The following is a 17,801-nucleotide window of genomic DNA, read 5'->3' on the forward strand; positions in this document are numbered from 1 at the left end:
ATGTAATGAATTGTTTTAAAAGTTAGAACATCAATCAAAGCATTTATTGAACACAAAACTGAGAGCAATAACAAAACCCAAAAGTGAAACTGTAGGCAGCAGAGAGGTAATTACCAAGAGAGAAATGACAGGAAGCAAGTGATCAGTCCATAGTCGCGCATATGATCTGCAAGAAGACAAACGTCATTCTTAAGTTAACGTAGATAAAGAGAAGATATGATGTAATCAGTGAAAGATGTTTATGGTGTTATCTTGACAATAGTAACAGTGGTTCTTACTTACGTAGTGTAACTCTTGATGTTTGTCTCTTAGCATCTGTTGTTTCAACATGCAAAAAGCATAGGTCCTGTTGTTTTGCATGTGGTATCCATTTTTTATGATTCTTAGTTCGAGAAGTGGTGCCAGACTCACATTCTTTCTTCTATCCAGGTGTCTTCACTGCAGCTGAACGATCTTCAGCAGCCTTATTTACCAAAACGATTCGCATCACCGTTATCATCTTCATCAGCAGCACCTTGAATAATGAATACATGAAATTGCATTATTTTGGGGAGTGCATAACAAAAATATTTATTAAATAAAAAGCAATACATTGGGCCACACATTCTTTTCTATGAGGGCATATTTTTGTATGACGTCTGTGCGGTGGGTTGAACGTGGCTTCAAACTGAACCTGTTATCGCCCTTGGTTTATGTCCTTTTATCTCATACATACGTATAGCTGCCATTTGTTTGTGGTGGCGTGCAAGTGTCATTTTTATGAGTGTGTTATGAATGTCAGCGGTCAGTACGCAAAAGTAGATATGAAATAAGGAATTATGTTAGTTAACTGTGTTATGACTATGTGTATGGTGGTTGTTTATGTGTTTATGTTGTTAGGTGCATGTGTTATTTATTTCTTCTAGAAATTCAGAATAGACGATGTTTTTGGTTACGTCAGGCTCTTCATTGGTGTCAGGAATTATCAATATCTTCAAGGATTCAGGTGAGGTCGCCCTTGAAAGTGCAACGTATAGTTGTCCGTGTGCAAAGACCGGATGTGGTAGGTAGACGCCTATTTTGTCAAGTGATTGTCCCTGGCTCTTGTTTATTGACATCGCGTAGCAAAGCCTTATCGGGAATTGTTTTCGTTTCATCTCGAATGGCAACTCATTATCTTTGTGTGTTAGTGTTATCCTAGGAAGATAGACACGAAGCCCTATAAATTTTCCTGTCATAATGCGAGTTTCAATTATAGTCGGTAAGAGTTGTGTGATGATTAGTCTCGTTCCGTTACATAAGCCATGAAGAGGGTTAACGTTCCTAAGAAGTATTACCGGCGCGCCAACTTTTAGTTCAAGAATGTGTGGCGGTAGACTATTAATATTCAGTAGGTTAAGATACTCCATAGGATATAGGGATTCGTTGTCATTGCATTCACCTGGTTGTGTAACAATTGAGTCTATGCTGGTGTATGTTTGTGTTGTTCCTGGTGTTATACTAAGTACAGATGAGTTTATTTTATGTACTGTTTCGTTCTTAGGACAAACGATAGCCTTAGATGACAATGTTTCAGCTGATGGGTTCCGTAAGGGTTGGTCATCGTAGATAAAGTTGATAAGGTCCATTAAGGCACTCTCTTTGTTTGGTATCAAGTATTGTGGAGGGATTCTTACTTTCTTGGTGAATTCAGGGTCGGTAGGGTCAGGGGTTCCTACATTTCCGTCACCTACGGCTACTAACCATGATGAAAAGGAAGAGATGAGATCTCTTTGTTGAACGGTTAGGTTTGGTTTATGAAGCCGCATGTTTTCAGTCAGCTTGTACATGTTGAAGTGTGGCCAAAGGTGAGACCTTGGTAAGGAAGATGCCATTATAGTAGCATTTGAAGCTTTAGGAATTATTGGTAACGTCTGCCTGAAATCACCGCCAAGCAATACCGATTTGCCACCAAAAGGTTTATGACAATTATTGAATAAGTCTTTGAGTGATCTGTCTAGTGTTACAAAGCATTTTTTGTCATTCATTGGTGCTTCATCCCATATGATAAGACTTGTTTCCTTCAGTAGTTGAGCAAGTTGTGTATTCTTTTTGATGTTGCATGTTGAAATGTCTGTCATGTCTAATGGAATTTTAAAGCGGGAGTGGGCTGTCCTTCCTGAAGGCAGTAACAATGAGGCAATACCAAAGGCTGCAACAGCCAAAACAATTTTTCCTGTTGATCGTAGGGCAGCGATGATTGTTGTCCATAAGAATGTCTTGCCTGTTCCGCCATGGCCGTATACAAAACATAAGGCTTGTTGATCCGAGGACATAGCAATCATGACGCGGTCATATATCAATCTTTGTTGTGGGTTTAGTAGTCCTAAAGAAGATAAATGTTCGGCTGCCAACAAAAGCATGTCATAGTTTTTTCCGTCCATAAGTAGATTGTTTTGAAGGCGTTGTAACATGTTAGCATTTGGCATTGGTAGAGCGTACTCTTTTAAAGATTTGTTTGAAGGACTTGACTGGAGTAAAAACTCGACCTCATATAGGACATACTGCTTTTAAGTCATCTTCGTTTGCAATACCATACGCTCGTTGACCATCGTCTCCCATCTTTTGCCAGTGCTTGTTAAATAGTTCGAGCGGGTTTGAAATATCACAATACAAAAGCATTTGGACGAAAAGGGCTCGTAATTCTGATGCGGAGGCCCAACGCGATGCTTCATCAATTGCGGATGACCATTCTCTATCATCTCCTAGTAGTCCTAATGCCTCACATGCAGCACGAAATGTCGGATAGATTTCGCCATTCACTGTACGTATGCATGTGTAAGAATGACAACCCTTCTGGTAACCCAGTAGCATGCGTAAGTAAAAGGCTTCACCACAGCTTGGATGTATGTATATGAGTCTTCCTATTGTGACTTGTGTGTTTAACGATCTCCTGACCCATGATCTTGATTGTGATCTCCATGAATACTCCGTGAGGTAGTCTATGTATCGTAGGTGACGTCCAGAGTTGTCATTTCTGTTGTTATGTAGCCACTCAGTTAACGTGGTTCGTCTGTTGAACATGTTGGTGGCAAGATTATCAAGATGATCATTGTCCCTAAAAGTTATGTTCTGCATATTTTCTAAGTGAACAGCAAGGGTTTGAACAGTTGGAATTCTATCGTGAATATAGAAATTGAAGATCCTCCACGACGCCTCATGTGGGCATATGAAACGACTGTCAAGGAAATTTTGGATCTCGTTAAGACGTGAAAATTCTTGTTGTGAAGGATCTGTTACATCTTGCATTTTTGTTACGGTGTAATGGACACGATCGGCACCCTTTGATATATATTTGAAAAGATACTTGATAAGCATACTCCAGCCACAATATTCAACGTTGATGTGAGCCATGAAATGCAAAGAGAGGGTACGATTGTATGGAACAACGAAGCCGTTGTCAAGTTTGAGGTCACCTTTAAGGACAGTGAAACCATCTATTTGGCGTTTGTAATGTACATGACCTTTGTTGTCAAATGATGTCTCTTGTTGATACGGCTTGGGGAAGCTCTTGGAACACGTACCCGATGACATGCATGTTGATGTTGGCTTTAATAAACCACACGGGCCATGAATCATAAGATCAGTAACAATCTTATACAAATGTGGATCAGTAGAAGGATCTGGAATTTTCGCAGAAATGTAACGGTCAACCTCAGACGCGTCTTTGATTTTGTACAATGGAGTAACCCACAAAAGCAGGTGGCAGTGTGGAAGACCTCTTTTTTGGAACTCAATCGTGTACACATCTGTAATAATGTGAAAACAAAGTAATGTCAACATATGATGACCTTCACATGAAATCCAATTCATTTGCGAGGGTATGGTAAAAGGAGTAACTCACATGCAGCAATTTCCCCAAATGGCCTCTTTGTCTTTAGAAATTTGATTAGGGACTTTACCTTCATTTGGAAAACTCTAGCAATGATGTCAGGACGATCTTGCGGTTTAAGTGATGGAAAGCCGGACATGTATCGATCTATTTCTGGCCACTTAACATTACATGTAAAAGTGATGAAGTATTGTGGTATACCATGCACTCTACAAATTGCTAGGGCGTCTTGATAATGCTTGTACATATAACGGGGCCCGCCAGTAAATGAAGATGGCAGGAATGTACGCCTTCCGATGTCTCGACCTTCAGTGTCACCACGCTGCACTGCATCATGTATACCTTGAAGGAATTCAGTACGAAACATCCTTTGGTTATTTTTTATGTAGTCAAGCCGGTTTTCTTCGATACACAGGTAAGCATCAACAATGAATTGTTGTGACAGACGACCGCTCCTCAAAGGTAACGTGTATAAATTGTGTCGATCATGAAGTAATAGCTATAGTACATGTTGACAGTTAGTCGCTTGTCTCGTGAACCGTCAGGGACACGCAAAGAAAGGTCTGGTGACCAACCGCTTTCGCCATACGGGAAAATTAATGGATACTGCAATGACATGTACAATCTATGTAACTTGCTTATCCTTTGTGGTCTGTCATCTTTATGGCGGATGACAATGTCATATTGATGACACGAGGGTCACCATCAGATATAATAGCGCCAAGAGTCCCACCAGATGGTCGGTCATACGAACGAATCCTTTCAAACCCGTAAAGACAAACACTAAAAGTCGAGGTGTCAACAGAGGAAATGAGGTCTCTAGCGGTTCGGAAAAGCTTGACCAATTCGTTACAGCGTTCAAGTATGTCTACCAATGTAGTTACAGTTTCGGGATTGAGGCGAGACTGGTTTTCATTAGTAAAAGCATGAAGTCTATTTGAAATTTCATTCTCGGTGTCGTAAATATACTTTGCAAAAAACACGGTCTTTCGTTAGATGGCGGACAAAGGGAACTTAGCCAGTGATGTATCTGGCCAGAGATCTTGAAAACATATGGACCAGAGCCTCGGTTAATGGTATTATCAACCTTAGCACCAAAGGAAGTCATGGAGAAAGCAGAGTTGTAAGCCCTAATGTTCGTCATGAATTCACTCTGTTGAAAAAGATGAATGATGGTGCTATAAGGTCTTCTAGGAAGTGGTAAGACAACACGACCACCTTTGCAACAGTGGTTGTATATAAGATGTTGACGTGAAGACGCGGACACTGTCCGTTCATCATACCAAAAAACAGCACTACAATACTGACACACCCTGTCACAGTCCCCGTTGTCAATGTAGAACGGAGAGACAACATTAGAATGTTGGACAGTAGACGATTGACAGCCATCAACATTAGATGACTCACATCCCATGTCATGGGTTGACATCAATGATCGAGTAGACGGCGTTTGAGAATTAAGACGTTGTCGTTTACGTTGTGACATGTTTAGAGGATCAGTTTGTTGTCTATGGTAAACGAAGAACGTATCGTAAAGCAATAAAACAACATTGTCTACTAAATTATGAAACAGAAAGTAAAACTCACTATAAAGCAATAACGCAATCGGCTAGAAGTACAAAAGACATACCTAAGAGTAGGACCCAACCAAGCAAAATCACGCACACCCACATGCACCAATGAAACTGTTACAAATAAGAAAGAGAGCAGGTGTCATTAACACAAATTAACTCATAACAAACCATCTGATTAGAATAGTTATAAAATAGGAAATCAAACACAAAAGTAGGACATAATACAAATAATTGTTGGTAATCTATTAGGTAGTTACGTAACACAAAATTAGGACAGATGGATTTCAACGGTGTTAAGTTAAAAACAAATCGGATATATGCAGAAAAAACAGATCTATTGTTTTTATAAATAAACAAATATATTAGAATGACTATGATGAGTACATATTAAATAACTGTAAAAGACTTAATTACTTCAAACAAATATATTCCATAATATCTTCTGTTGCGACAATCAAATGAACTAAGAAACATTGCACAGTGGTGCACTTTTACGACAACATTTCCCTCTAGTTCATTATTGGTATCAATTTACAAAATTATGTAGGCAAAACAGTTCATGATGTTATAAAAAAAAGTCTAAACAAAAAGGAAAAATCAAATACAAATTGAAATGAACAAAATACACACTGTATAGGGTCTCAACATATTAACAAAGCGAACCTTCAAGAAACCAAGTGAACAACAATGCAATCGATAACAGAAAAATAAACCCACTTCCACTATTGGTAAAATACTAATAAACTGTACCTGCCTTCCAGAAACCAATTGAAACAACTAATTGAAGTGTAAACATGTTCAACGCAAAACTGTAAACTCTAATCAACAAAATAACCGAATGCCGATGACAAAGAAGGCGGTGTGGTCCGGTGAAGTTCGATGGAGACGGTTCTCCGGTGAAGCTCCTTCAAGTGGTGGTGTGGTCCGGTGAAGGTGGATATACACTGTTCTCCGGCGAGGCTCCTTCAAGCGATAGTGTGTTCCGGTGGGTTTGCTGAGGTCGATGGTGAAGCACAAAAACCCAAAATTGAAGCCATAGTACTCCTTGCAACAGGTAAAGCAACAAAGCACGTGGAAAGGCAATAACACGCGTCGCCCAATGAAACTACATTGAGCAGAGTACAAATGTAAATACAACACTCTATGCGACAGCTCACTTGAAATTATATATATATATATATATATATATATATATATATATATAATCCCTACTTAGAACTTTAAGTTTCTTTTACTTAAAATATGAGATTTATAAAATTTTGAATATAAGCATGCTTATTTTTATAACTTTTATCTACTATTTTATGCTTAATAATAAAAAAAAACCGAACACGTGTCGACATACATTCGGGCATGCTATGACTTGATGTTACACGGTTTACGTGGCAGCCACTTTGCTCATTTATACAAGTTTTACAATGAATCAGTTAACATTAAGTAGGGATGAGATCAATACCGAAAATTTCGACTTAGGGCCTAGGCGTGTGACCACAAGTTGGTACCTGCTTTATAAATATATCAGAGTTTATGGTTTAATTTTTGCGGAAGACTTTTTAGATTGAATATAATATTAATTTACATTGAAAATTTACTTGAGAATTAAATACCTAAGTATTTGTTTACAAAATACTTGTTTAATATTACAATGATTTAATATCAAAAGATGAGCCATCACGTAACGCGTCTCTAACTCTACGATGACTCCAATCTTTGCTACTTCTTATATGAACTTAATTACCTGCAATGGTTTGGAAAAATACGTCATCTATGTGATGGTGAACACGTATGACTCTATAAATTATTTGAATAACAGTTACAATACAAATATAGTTTTCTGTACACTCAGCAAGAAGTATTTCATTCTTGGGATTTGTACCACTGCCCTATACACACAAAAGTATTCCCCGAGCCACGCGGCCCCTAATGGAGAACAAGTTATGACTGTTAGCTCGTGGCCACGTAGGCTTTGACTGTTTAGGCTGAACAGTTATGTATGGATACAGACACATGTGTAATCGGTTTGAGTTGCTTTTATTTTCTATCTTGTATTATAATGTTTTAGAGATCACGTAATCTCATGTAAACGTTGACTGACTCTTTAAGACAAACACCAATATGTTTCGACTGATTAAAAAGGTTAACGTATTCACCTGTATCGTCGATGCGTTTGAAACCTTTCTTTGATTGAGAATGTAATTAACCTATACATAAATAGGTTTGTATAAATATTTGAATAGTGTTTCTTGATTAAGCTATTACCTTCAAGCTTAACCTAGAAATCGTTTATTACTTTGTTTGCGAATGAAAACACTTTGTTTTATGTGACGTTTGATATAGCATGCTTTGGCTTAATAGGTTCTAACACGTTGGTGAGTTTCTCCAGGTAAGTAAACGGGTCCCGTGTTTGATTGAGATTTATATGAATTACTTTTCATTAGGCAAGAAACTCACTACTAGCGATATCCCCCTTACAATTACTACATGCCCGTCAAAATATATCTTTTGTTAACATTACTTTATTAAGAAGTAACGTTTATGAAAACTCGTTTGTGAATGTTTATAAAATACTTTCAAGGTTAAAGGTTATAGTCGCGATTAATGTTTAAGCTATAACTTTAAATAACTTAAACATAACCCCTAACTTAACGAACACTCGGAATACTATTAATAAGAAAAGAGTGACGGATTGATAGGTGGGATCTTGATCTAACTCGCTTATATGACTGCTAGCTTGATTATAACTTCGTTACTTGCACAAACTTCGAGAAAACGGCACGCCGGCTTGTTACAGAAATCGGGCACACCTTCCTAGGTTAACAATGTGGGAGTAGAAGTGAAATTGGGATGAGAATGGCTCAATATCCGTCACCCCCTTTTATAGGCAATATTTGTAACCCATCGCGATATACGCCGCCATGTCACGTTGTGACACGTGGCCTGCCATATTGTCACACCCCGACCAAAGGCGACGGAACATGCCGGGGTGCAATCGATTGCCCAAATACACAAGACACTATTTAAAGTGACAATATTTAATCAACTTAATTTATTTCATAAATCAAGAAACAACACATACACAAGACACTATTTAAAGTGACAATATTTAATCAACTTAATTTATTTCATAAATCAAGAAACAACACATCTCGTTCATATATAACAAATTTGAAAACAAGTAGCAATCATAATGTTCGTTTTACTAATACCCTAATAGTCTTGGTAACGTTTTTCGTCAAGTCCTCGAGTCAACATAAGTCAAACCTGTAACATTTCATAAAATAAAGTTTGTCAACACAAAGGTTGGTGAGCAATTCATAAGTTTGAGCATATAAGTATATAGTAATAAAAAGCCACAAAACTTGTATACAAAACAATAGATAAAAGCACTAGATTTGGATAAATAGACAATCGCTAAACATATTAGCGCCACCTAGCTACAAGGGGTTGCCACGTAGTCTAGGATTTTATAGTTATCGTTAATTGCATTACGTTAACGACACCTTGCCACGAGGGGTTGCCAAATGGTCTAGGATTTATAGTTCCACCATCCAAAAGCGATAAACACATAAGCATGTAAGCATAGAACACCAAATCGAGCAATTATTTAAGTAAGGTATACAATCACATTTGTGGGTTTAAGATTCAAGTAAATAAAGCATTTAGTTTAATAAGTATGAAATGTCACCCCAAAACGAAAGATGGAAAATGGGGTATGAAAGTACTCACCTCGATTGATGAATTGAGAACTAATTAACAATCGACATATAGAAAGCTTGAGAACGAAATGAACGAATCCGACTTGAAAGCTAATTGAAAACGAATAAATAAAATATATTAATGAACTTGAACTTTAGTTGAAACTACATTTAAAACATTGAACGAGAAGGTTCGGTTGTTAGTCAGGTTCCCGGTTAATTTATCAACGATTAGGGACTCATACTTAATTGATACTTAAAATAGAATAATATTATTTTATTGGGCTTTTAAATAACTAAACCAATATTAAATAGAAACCAGACGGGTTTAAATCAAGAGTTCGGTTTTATAAAAAAAAAGAATTGATAATAAAGCTTATAATAATATTATTAATTAATATTGATAGTAATGATAATAATAATTCTAAAAAAATATGTTTTTTATATATATATATAAGATAATTATGGTAATAATAATAACAATAATTATTATTAATAATTATATATATATATAATTATAAATAATTTTATATATATATAAAGAGAGAGAGAGAGAGAGAGTATAATACTAATAATAATAGTTAAAGAATAAAAATCTTAGTATTAATTAAAGTGTTGTTGATAATAATAATAATAATAAATAATATTGATAGTAAATAATGATACCATAGTCGATGTTGGTTCGATTTTTAAACGAGTTCATCATATTAGAGATCTATTAATAAATATGACATTAATAGTACTAATAATTAAAATTAATAATAATATACATTTTTATAATGAGTTAATAATAATAATAGTAATAAGTTTTATTATAAGTTATGAGATTAATAAAAAAATGATTCCAAACACTCTCCAAAGTTGGTTTAAGGGGGAACCGGATTCGTGACTTGATTACCGGTTATGAGTTAGATACAAAGACAAATAAAAATTATAAATCTCATACTTACCATACAATATTTGGTCGAGAACAATTTGTCGGAGCCGAGCAGGGTCGTCGGAGATAAAGGCTGCCGGAGAGAGTGAGAGAGAGATATGGAGAAATAGAGAGAGATAGACGGAGAGAGCGAGAGAGAGAGAGAGAGAGAGAGATACGGAGAGAGAATAGGGAGAGAGATAGAGTGACGGAGCAGAGAGAGAGGGACGGCGCACGAAGAGAGAGAGAGAGAGACGACGCACTGTGTGGGGGTCGTCGGAAAAACGAGGGGGAAAGGAGAGGGTTAACGGCCGTCGCTCCGGTCGTCGAAGAGGGCCGCCGGAAGGCCGAGGGAGGAACGTGAGGGGTGGTGGTGTCGGGTTGAGGGGTTAGGGTTAGTGGTGGTGCGTCGGAGAAAGGGGAGGTGGGTAGCCGGAGGTCGCCGGAGATCGCTGGAACTTCTAGGTCGCCGGAAAACGGCTAATGGGGGGGGGGTGGCGGCTGGATAAGTTACGGTTAGGGTTAGGGTTAGGGTTAGTTTTAATTTATATATATTACATATTTACATAAAGGCCCTCCAAGTTCTAAATATTTTATGAAAAGGTATTAAACTTAAGAAATGATAATATAGATTCGAAAATGGCAAGTATTACCCCCTTACAATTCATAAATTAATTTTATGTTAAATGAACAACGATTAGTACACGCCTACATGACGGGTTTTGATGAACTAAGTACGTGAAAAATTTAAAGATCGACTTAAATGATTTATCGTGCCACGTGTTGACACGTAGTTTGACACGTGTCCACGGTTATTTAACGTGGTCATCGCGCTACGCGATAGTCCTATGAGTTTGAGCCATCGCGTATCGCTACGCCGCCCAGCAAGTCCATCGCTATACGTGATGAGCCTTATGCTTACCCGTCGCGTATCGCGATGTGTCAGAAGTTTCAAAATTTTCATTTTTGGTCCCTAAACTTATAAGTTAGACATTTTTGGTTAATTTCTAATAGGGTAATTTACGCGGTGTTACATGTTAGAGAATGTCCTTTTTCAAGTATTGTTCTCTCTTATATATATGGGAGGAGTTCCCTTTTACATTTTTCATACATTAATTATCCTAGATAAGTAGTTCCCTTGGTCCAGTTTCTTCCTTTCTCTCCTAAGTCCTCGTCTTTCAGCCTTTTATCCTTCTGATATTGACTGGGCTCAGGAGACATACTTGCCTTAAGCCTCTCACCTGATCAAGGAACACTGACCTTGAGAAGGCCTCTAGATGTTACCCTTCCCTGACTAAGTCCTCTTCCTTATCTTCTTTTTATTAGACCTTTGTGGGCTTTATTTGCTGGCTTCATACAGGTCTTCTTCACCTGTCCAGGCCGTCTCCCAAGCCCAAGTCGAAGGTAGGCTCTACAATTTACAAACACAAGTAACCACACACACATTTACATGTACATATGGTGCTGAACAACTTTCATTTAGTTTTACAATTAGTTGCACAACTTTTTAATATTTTAACCCTCTAAGTTCCACTAATTATGAAATTAATCACATAACTTTATAATATGATAACACTAAAGTTCTATTAAGTTACAAAGACAAGCCCTACAACTTTTTTATTATAACGTTAGCTGATATCCTCATCTTTGATGTAATGCCTAGTTTAAAGCAACTAGTTTGTATGAATTTTCACCGTCTTTAATTATTCTAAATTAATTCATATTCCCAAAGACTCTAGAAAAATTTTAAAAAAAATTAAAGAAATCATTAAATTGGTAATGACACTAAACAACATAAGGCTAAGGGTAATTGGGCTTGGTTGAGCCCCAAGTGAGCCAAGCAAAATCTGACACGTAGGCGTTGATGTGGCACAGGATCAAGCCCCTCAACCAAGCCCCAGAGGGTGTAGTGGTCCAGGTGATCAGGGGTTTGGTCAGGGGCTTGATTGATTTTTTTTTTAATTTTTTTTGTTATATACACAAATATAAATTAAAATACTTCATTAAAACATAAATAAAAAATGAAAATAAAAAGGAAAGTAAAAAACTACATATAAATAGCGCTTTTATTTTTGTGTTGCCAATTCCTTCCGAATACGTTCTTTTTCTTCCTCCATTAGCGCTTGGTCGTATGGCGGTAGGTGGCTAAAGTTTTTGGCTAGAAAAGCCAAACTCTTGAAACGGTTTCTTTTGTGTCGAGCTTCACCAATCGAGTGGATGCCACTTGACAATTCCTTAATTTCTTTTTTATAGTCGCCATCAACAACCGTTTTTTTCCCACGATCCCTACCCGGAGGGCGGCTACAACCTTGGTCTTTCAAATGACCTTCAGACAAGTTTAGGTTGAAGTCAATATGCTTCTCCGACCCGCTCGAAGAGACGTATGTGCCGGACGCACTAGTTTTTGTACGTTTTGCCCCTTCGCCAAAGTCCTCCGCACATAGTTCAATCCATTTCAAGCACTTTCTTAACACCTCCCACAAGTAGCCATCGTCAAACGTCTTCACCACCCCATACCTCCGCAACACCTCTTGTTTCCATTCATCACAAGTGAATTGGTAAACCGCGAGATCATCGGGCCCACTCGGCCGCATTCGGTTAGCATTGCGGTTATGTATCTTGGTAAACAATCCTACATATTTACGAGTATCGGTCCACCGACCCGATATCATATTATCGGTACGAGCCCTACTCCCCACTTGTTCATAAAAACATTCCCGAACCTTGGCCCAAAAAACTCGAGCTTTTTGAAAGTCGGCTACAAAATAAATAACAAAAAATGTAATAAAACTTCTCTTCTTTAAAGAAATATCAAACAATAAAATTCACGAAATAATTTACCCGCGTTCCGATCTTGGGATATTTCAATCAAAGCTTTCGCCAACGCAAGCTTCTCTTCTTTAGACCACGGAGTAGTCTTCCGCTTCTCCGGTGCCGTGGGACCATCCGCTTCGCCGGTCTTCTTCCCCTTCTTTTTGTGGGATCGTTTTGCCGGCTCCGATTGTGTTTCCGGGACCGAAAAATCAGGTTGTGACATCCCAATGAACTCTTGAAACGAATCGACGTCCATGTAGTTACATTCCTCGGGAAATTGAGTGGATGTTGCCCCAACCCGACATGGTTTGTAACTTGATAAATTCTTAAATTATTAGAGAGAAATGAAATGAGAATGGTGTGTTATTGTTATAAAATGGGGTAGTTATTTATAATGTGTTATTTAGTAAAAAAAAACAATTTAAACTAGCCAACGACTAGTTTTTTGAACCCCAAATGCCCAACGGCTATTTTGTGTCCCGCGACCACACTCACGCCGCCCAACCGCGCCCCGGCTCACCGGACCGGTGTAACGGTGTTCGCGAGCCACATCACCGGCCACCTGGACCGCGCACCACCCCTCACCCCCCACCCCCATAGTCTAATAATAAAAGATTAGAAGGAATCTAAATGTGATGAATGATAGATACATAAATACGTAGGGATCGCCATCTTTCTCTTTCCACATATATTTTTTTAGACTACTCCCGTTGGCAATCTCATATTAAGATTGGTGGGCCCAAATCTATAAAAAAATTGAAAAAGAAAATTTACCAATATAGATTGGCAATCTGGGTTGGTAGAGCAAACCCATATTGCAATTCAAACTAACCCCCAATAACTTAATTATTCAATTAACTTTTAATATTCGAACTAAAAAAAATAATTAAACACACGATATTTCTTAAAAAAAATTATGAACATTCCGACATAAATTTTATTTAAAACAGACTTCGTTAAAAAAATCTTTTTTCTAAGTTGGGATGGGTTGTGAATGTGTGTAAAAGATTGGGGTGAATTAAATTATGTAGATTGAGGAGTGAGAAATAAATTTTATAATATAATATTAAGATTGTAAGATTGTTGATGGAGATAATCTTATTTATTTATTTCCAAACCCAAAATCAATTTCCAAAATTCTTTTCATCCTTGTAGATTATATAAATATATATTTTCCAAAATGCCAAATGTGAAAATGAAGGAATCATGGAGTCACAACAAATATATGTGCAATTAAATTAAATATCAAACAACAAAACACGACAGACAGATTCTTCACTTGACAAACTTCATTCATTCTACCCGTGGCTTCATTTTCATTTTTAGAGTGAGAAACTAAAATTATAGTATTATAAATAATATAATATAATATAATATAATACAAAGAAACAGATCTCCTTTTCTCCTTGTACCTCTTGATCAGAAAAAGTGATTTGATTCTTTTCGATTTTCCTCTTTCTTTTTATTTTTTATCCTTTTTCTAATTAATTACAGTAATTGATTTGACGGAACCCATGAGAGACCTTTGATTGTTATTATGTTGTTGCGTGACTCACTGTATTCTTCCTTCGGAAGGAATCGAGTTCGTTGAGGTCAAGATTTATACGCTTTCACGGAAGGTATCAAGTCCATTATTATTAAATTGTTGTAGTGTGATTGAATTTGAATTTGAATTTGAATTTGAATTGGGTTTTCGATTTCTTCAATGTTCCCTGTTACGGATAATATATATATATAATTGTTTTAGTTTATGTGTGTGTATTATGTGTTAAACTTTAACATAAGTGTGTTTATGTCGATCAATCCAAACACTCATTCGCTTTGCTGTTGTGTCATTGTCAGTTGACTCTTGTTGACTTATTTTTCTCTAAATTTACAGATATGTTAATGGATGATAATATTACCAGATTTGAATCATCATACATAACCATAACCTATTTTCTTCATAAAGAATCATTTTTTGTACTTTCATTTTGCATATTTTTGTTCATATAATGATCTGCATAATCAAATTTGGGACAAAACTCTTTAAAAGTTTAGTTTTTTTGTGGTATGAATGTGTTTGTTTCTTGACATGGTTGCAGAAATGGGAGCCAAAGTACAACCGAAAACGTATTTTCCAGGCTCTATGACCGATCTAAACAACGGTTTTCACAATCTATATCATGATGACAAAACTCACAACATCCCCACCAATGGGACCACCCAACATTATGACTATATTCTAACAGCACAAGCTATGGATGGATACAACAGTTACGCCAAAGAGCAAATTAGGCAAACTATTCTAAAGCATGAATCAGTCTTCAAGCATCAGGTCGGTATCGGTTTTCTTTTAGCATTTGATCTAATATTATTATCTGAGTTTGTGATGTTTTTTTTAATATACTTATGGTGTTTCCTTTTATTCCAGCTTCAAGAGCTTCATCGGTTGTATAAAAGACAGAAAGATTTGATGAATCCTGTGTCAACCGAATCATTAAATTTGGGTCATTTTCTAAATCATGCACCACCTAATTTTCCTCAAATGAACCCGAGTTTTAGTCGAGCATCTACTTCGAGAACTGACAATATGTTTTCATCAATGGATTCTATTAAGGGGAAAGGTACATTACATGAATACAACCCTCTCATTTCAAAATGTGGCTTTTTTGAAAAAAGAGTAATTGACCTGGACACGTCTGCTGACGTGGACGCGAGTAACAAAGGGAAAGTTTTTAACTTGGCTGACTTGAATGAACCGGTTCATGTGGAGGAACGGGAAACGGCTTTTTCAGCATTTTTTAGTAACAAAATCAAAAGTGATGAATTATCTGCAAAAAGAGCGTTATTTGGTATTGAAGTCGGTGGAAAAAACCACACACCGTCTTTTGCTTTACCATGGAGAAACACAAACACTACTTCTCATCATAATATTTGGCTTAACTCATTCGGGTCAACAAGTCAAACCCCTGGGCTCTTTGAAGGCAATTCAAGATTGAGTTTGACTCCAAAGTCAACCAGTCAAAACGCATTTATTGACTTAGAAAAACACAGGTTTCTCGACATGTGGAAAAACCATGAAACCCCTGAACAGAAACTACCGTCTTGGCTTACATCAAAACCTTTGCAGACAGAACAGGTCAAAACAAAAGTCCATCATATTAACTTGGACGCGTTACAGAATCATTCTCAGCAGTTTTTCAAGAAAACTGAAAATGCAGATACTAACGATAGTGACTCACGGAGCATTACAAAGATCCTTGGCGTCCCGATTATTGACAAAAAAGTCGAACACCAATGTGAAAAATCGAAGGATATTAAGCATAATATTGATTTAAACTTGTCTCTTGATGAAGAAGACGGTTCTCCAACAGCACCATCTTTCCCTGAGTCGGTTGTCAAGATTGCTACAATGGAGATAGACTTAGAAGCTCCAGCAGTTCTTGAACCTAAACCAGATGATGGATCCACAGATAATAATAATAATAATGGTATTCATATGGAGCTTGTTAAAGGTGCAGCCGAGGCGATTGTGTCCATTTCACTCTCGCAGCCGCCATCCACAGACACTTTGCTTTGGTTTGCTGAGGTTGTTATTAAATCTAGCGAGGTTAAGGAAAACAAAGATTCTGTTCCGGAAGGCATGGATTACTTTGAGTACATGACATTGAAGCTTGAAGATACGGAAAACAAATACTATAATTATGTTCCAATAATTGTGGAGGAACAGAAAGAAGACGAAAACGGCCCGATATCGAAACGAACAGCAAGAAAGGCACAAGGAAGACGGGGAAGACAAGGGAAAGATTTTCAAAAAGATATCCTGCCGAGTATGGTTTCGTTATCGAGGCGGGAAGTGACCGAAGATCTTCAAGTATTTGAAGAGGCACTTTCAGCTACTGGTGTTCGTTGGCAGTCTACTTGTGGTAAAAGGAAAGCTGCTGCTAGAAATGGTAAAGTCAGGCGGCGGTTGGTGGCTGAATCTTCGTGCAGCCGGTCTCCGCCAGCGGCATGTGGAGGTGGCAGTGGCGAGGAGAGGGTTATGTCGTTGGAGAAAAGTCTTGAAGGGTGGGGGAGGAGGACGCGTAGGCTCCCGAGGCAACGATGTCAAAATGGTGGTAATCATAATCAGTCTGTTGCTTTGAAATGCTGAGTAGAGATGTTTTCTTGGTGTGGTGTTGTAGTCATTGTTGTGCATAATTAAATAGATCTTTTATAAAATGTCTCAGCTGCAACTTATGAAACTTGTCACAAAGAAAGTAAACAAAATCAGAGTGGTAGTGGTAGTGATAGTTATGAAACTTCTTGCATTATGATGTGTTAAAAGAGTATATTATTGTAATAGAATGGTGTTTGGTAGAGGTTGTAAAAAGTAAAAACTACCAAACATGTGAAGACGGCTTTGGATTAAAACCGAGAATCGTCAAGCATCGGTTAAAATGGTCGAATGGAAATTTCTAATATGATCTAGACCACAAGAAAAGAGTAAGATGATTTTGGGTTAACTCATATAACTCATTTAATAAGCATGTCCTGTGTGGGTTGACCTATTTAACCCGTTAATAATCTTGTGATCGGGTTTTATGAAAATTAAATAGGATGACTCATCAACCCATCCAAAAGTAGAATAAAAAAGAGTAGCTAGTCAAGTCAACGTATCTTGTTGGTAACTTCATTACAACTCATTTATAAGACGGCAACATTTTATGACTAGTTTAACTTGTTAAAAACTAGATAGCAATCATTTACAGCCCATCAAACTAATGTATGGTTCACCAGTTTTAAGTTTTAACACCTATCAACACAAATAATGGGAAGCCAAGAGATCACGTGGCTTTCATGAAAAGTGTCACGTGCTATTGATTTATGTCTCAAATACTGAAGAGAGGTATAGGCTCACATGACACTTGGTGGGTTTTAGGTTTATATCCATATATCATGTTCTCGTTTCTTTATTATTTGTTTGTCAA

The 17,801-nt window shown here is 37.3% G+C and overlaps 3 protein-coding genes across 4 annotated transcripts; 1 reads left to right on the forward strand and 2 right to left on the reverse strand.

Annotated features, from left to right (window-relative positions):
- Positions 1–875: 875 nt before the first annotated feature.
- On the reverse strand, positions 876–2,447 carry LOC143590389 (uncharacterized). Its single transcript, XM_077070887.1, has one exon. The coding sequence runs from the start codon at positions 2,445–2,447 to the stop codon at positions 876–878; it is 1,572 nt and encodes a 523-aa protein (XP_076927002.1).
- A 61-nt stretch (positions 2,448–2,508) lies between these two features.
- On the reverse strand, positions 2,509–4,217 carry LOC143590390 (uncharacterized). Its single transcript, XM_077070889.1, has 2 exons — positions 3,863–4,217; positions 2,509–3,767 (listed from the first exon to the last, which is right to left on the reverse strand). Exons 1-2 carry the CDS (start codon positions 4,215–4,217, stop codon positions 2,509–2,511), a joined length of 1,614 nt encoding a protein of 537 aa, XP_076927004.1.
- Positions 4,218–14,412: 10,195 nt separating this feature from the next.
- LOC143590374 (uncharacterized) lies at positions 14,413–17,245 on the forward strand. Of its 2 annotated transcripts, XM_077070876.1 has the most exons (3): positions 14,413–14,468; positions 14,934–15,166; positions 15,263–17,245. In XM_077070876.1, exons 2-3 carry the CDS (start codon positions 14,936–14,938, stop codon positions 16,982–16,984), a joined length of 1,953 nt encoding a protein of 650 aa, XP_076926991.1. In that variant the 5' UTR covers positions 14,413–14,468; positions 14,934–14,935; the 3' UTR covers positions 16,985–17,245. The 2 variants fall into 2 exon arrangements, with proteins under 2 accessions (XP_076926991.1, XP_076926990.1); XM_077070875.1 differs by lacking the exon at positions 14,413–14,468 and having other exon boundaries at positions 14,828–15,166.
- Positions 17,246–17,801: the final 556 nt, after the last annotated feature.

This window comes from Bidens hawaiensis, unplaced genomic scaffold, assembly GCF_021521415.1.
Source record: "Bidens hawaiensis isolate Kalapana, Puna unplaced genomic scaffold, B.hawaiensis_p1.1 tig00038511_1, whole genome shotgun sequence".
Taxonomy (NCBI): Eukaryota; Viridiplantae; Streptophyta; class Magnoliopsida; order Asterales; family Asteraceae; genus Bidens; species Bidens hawaiensis.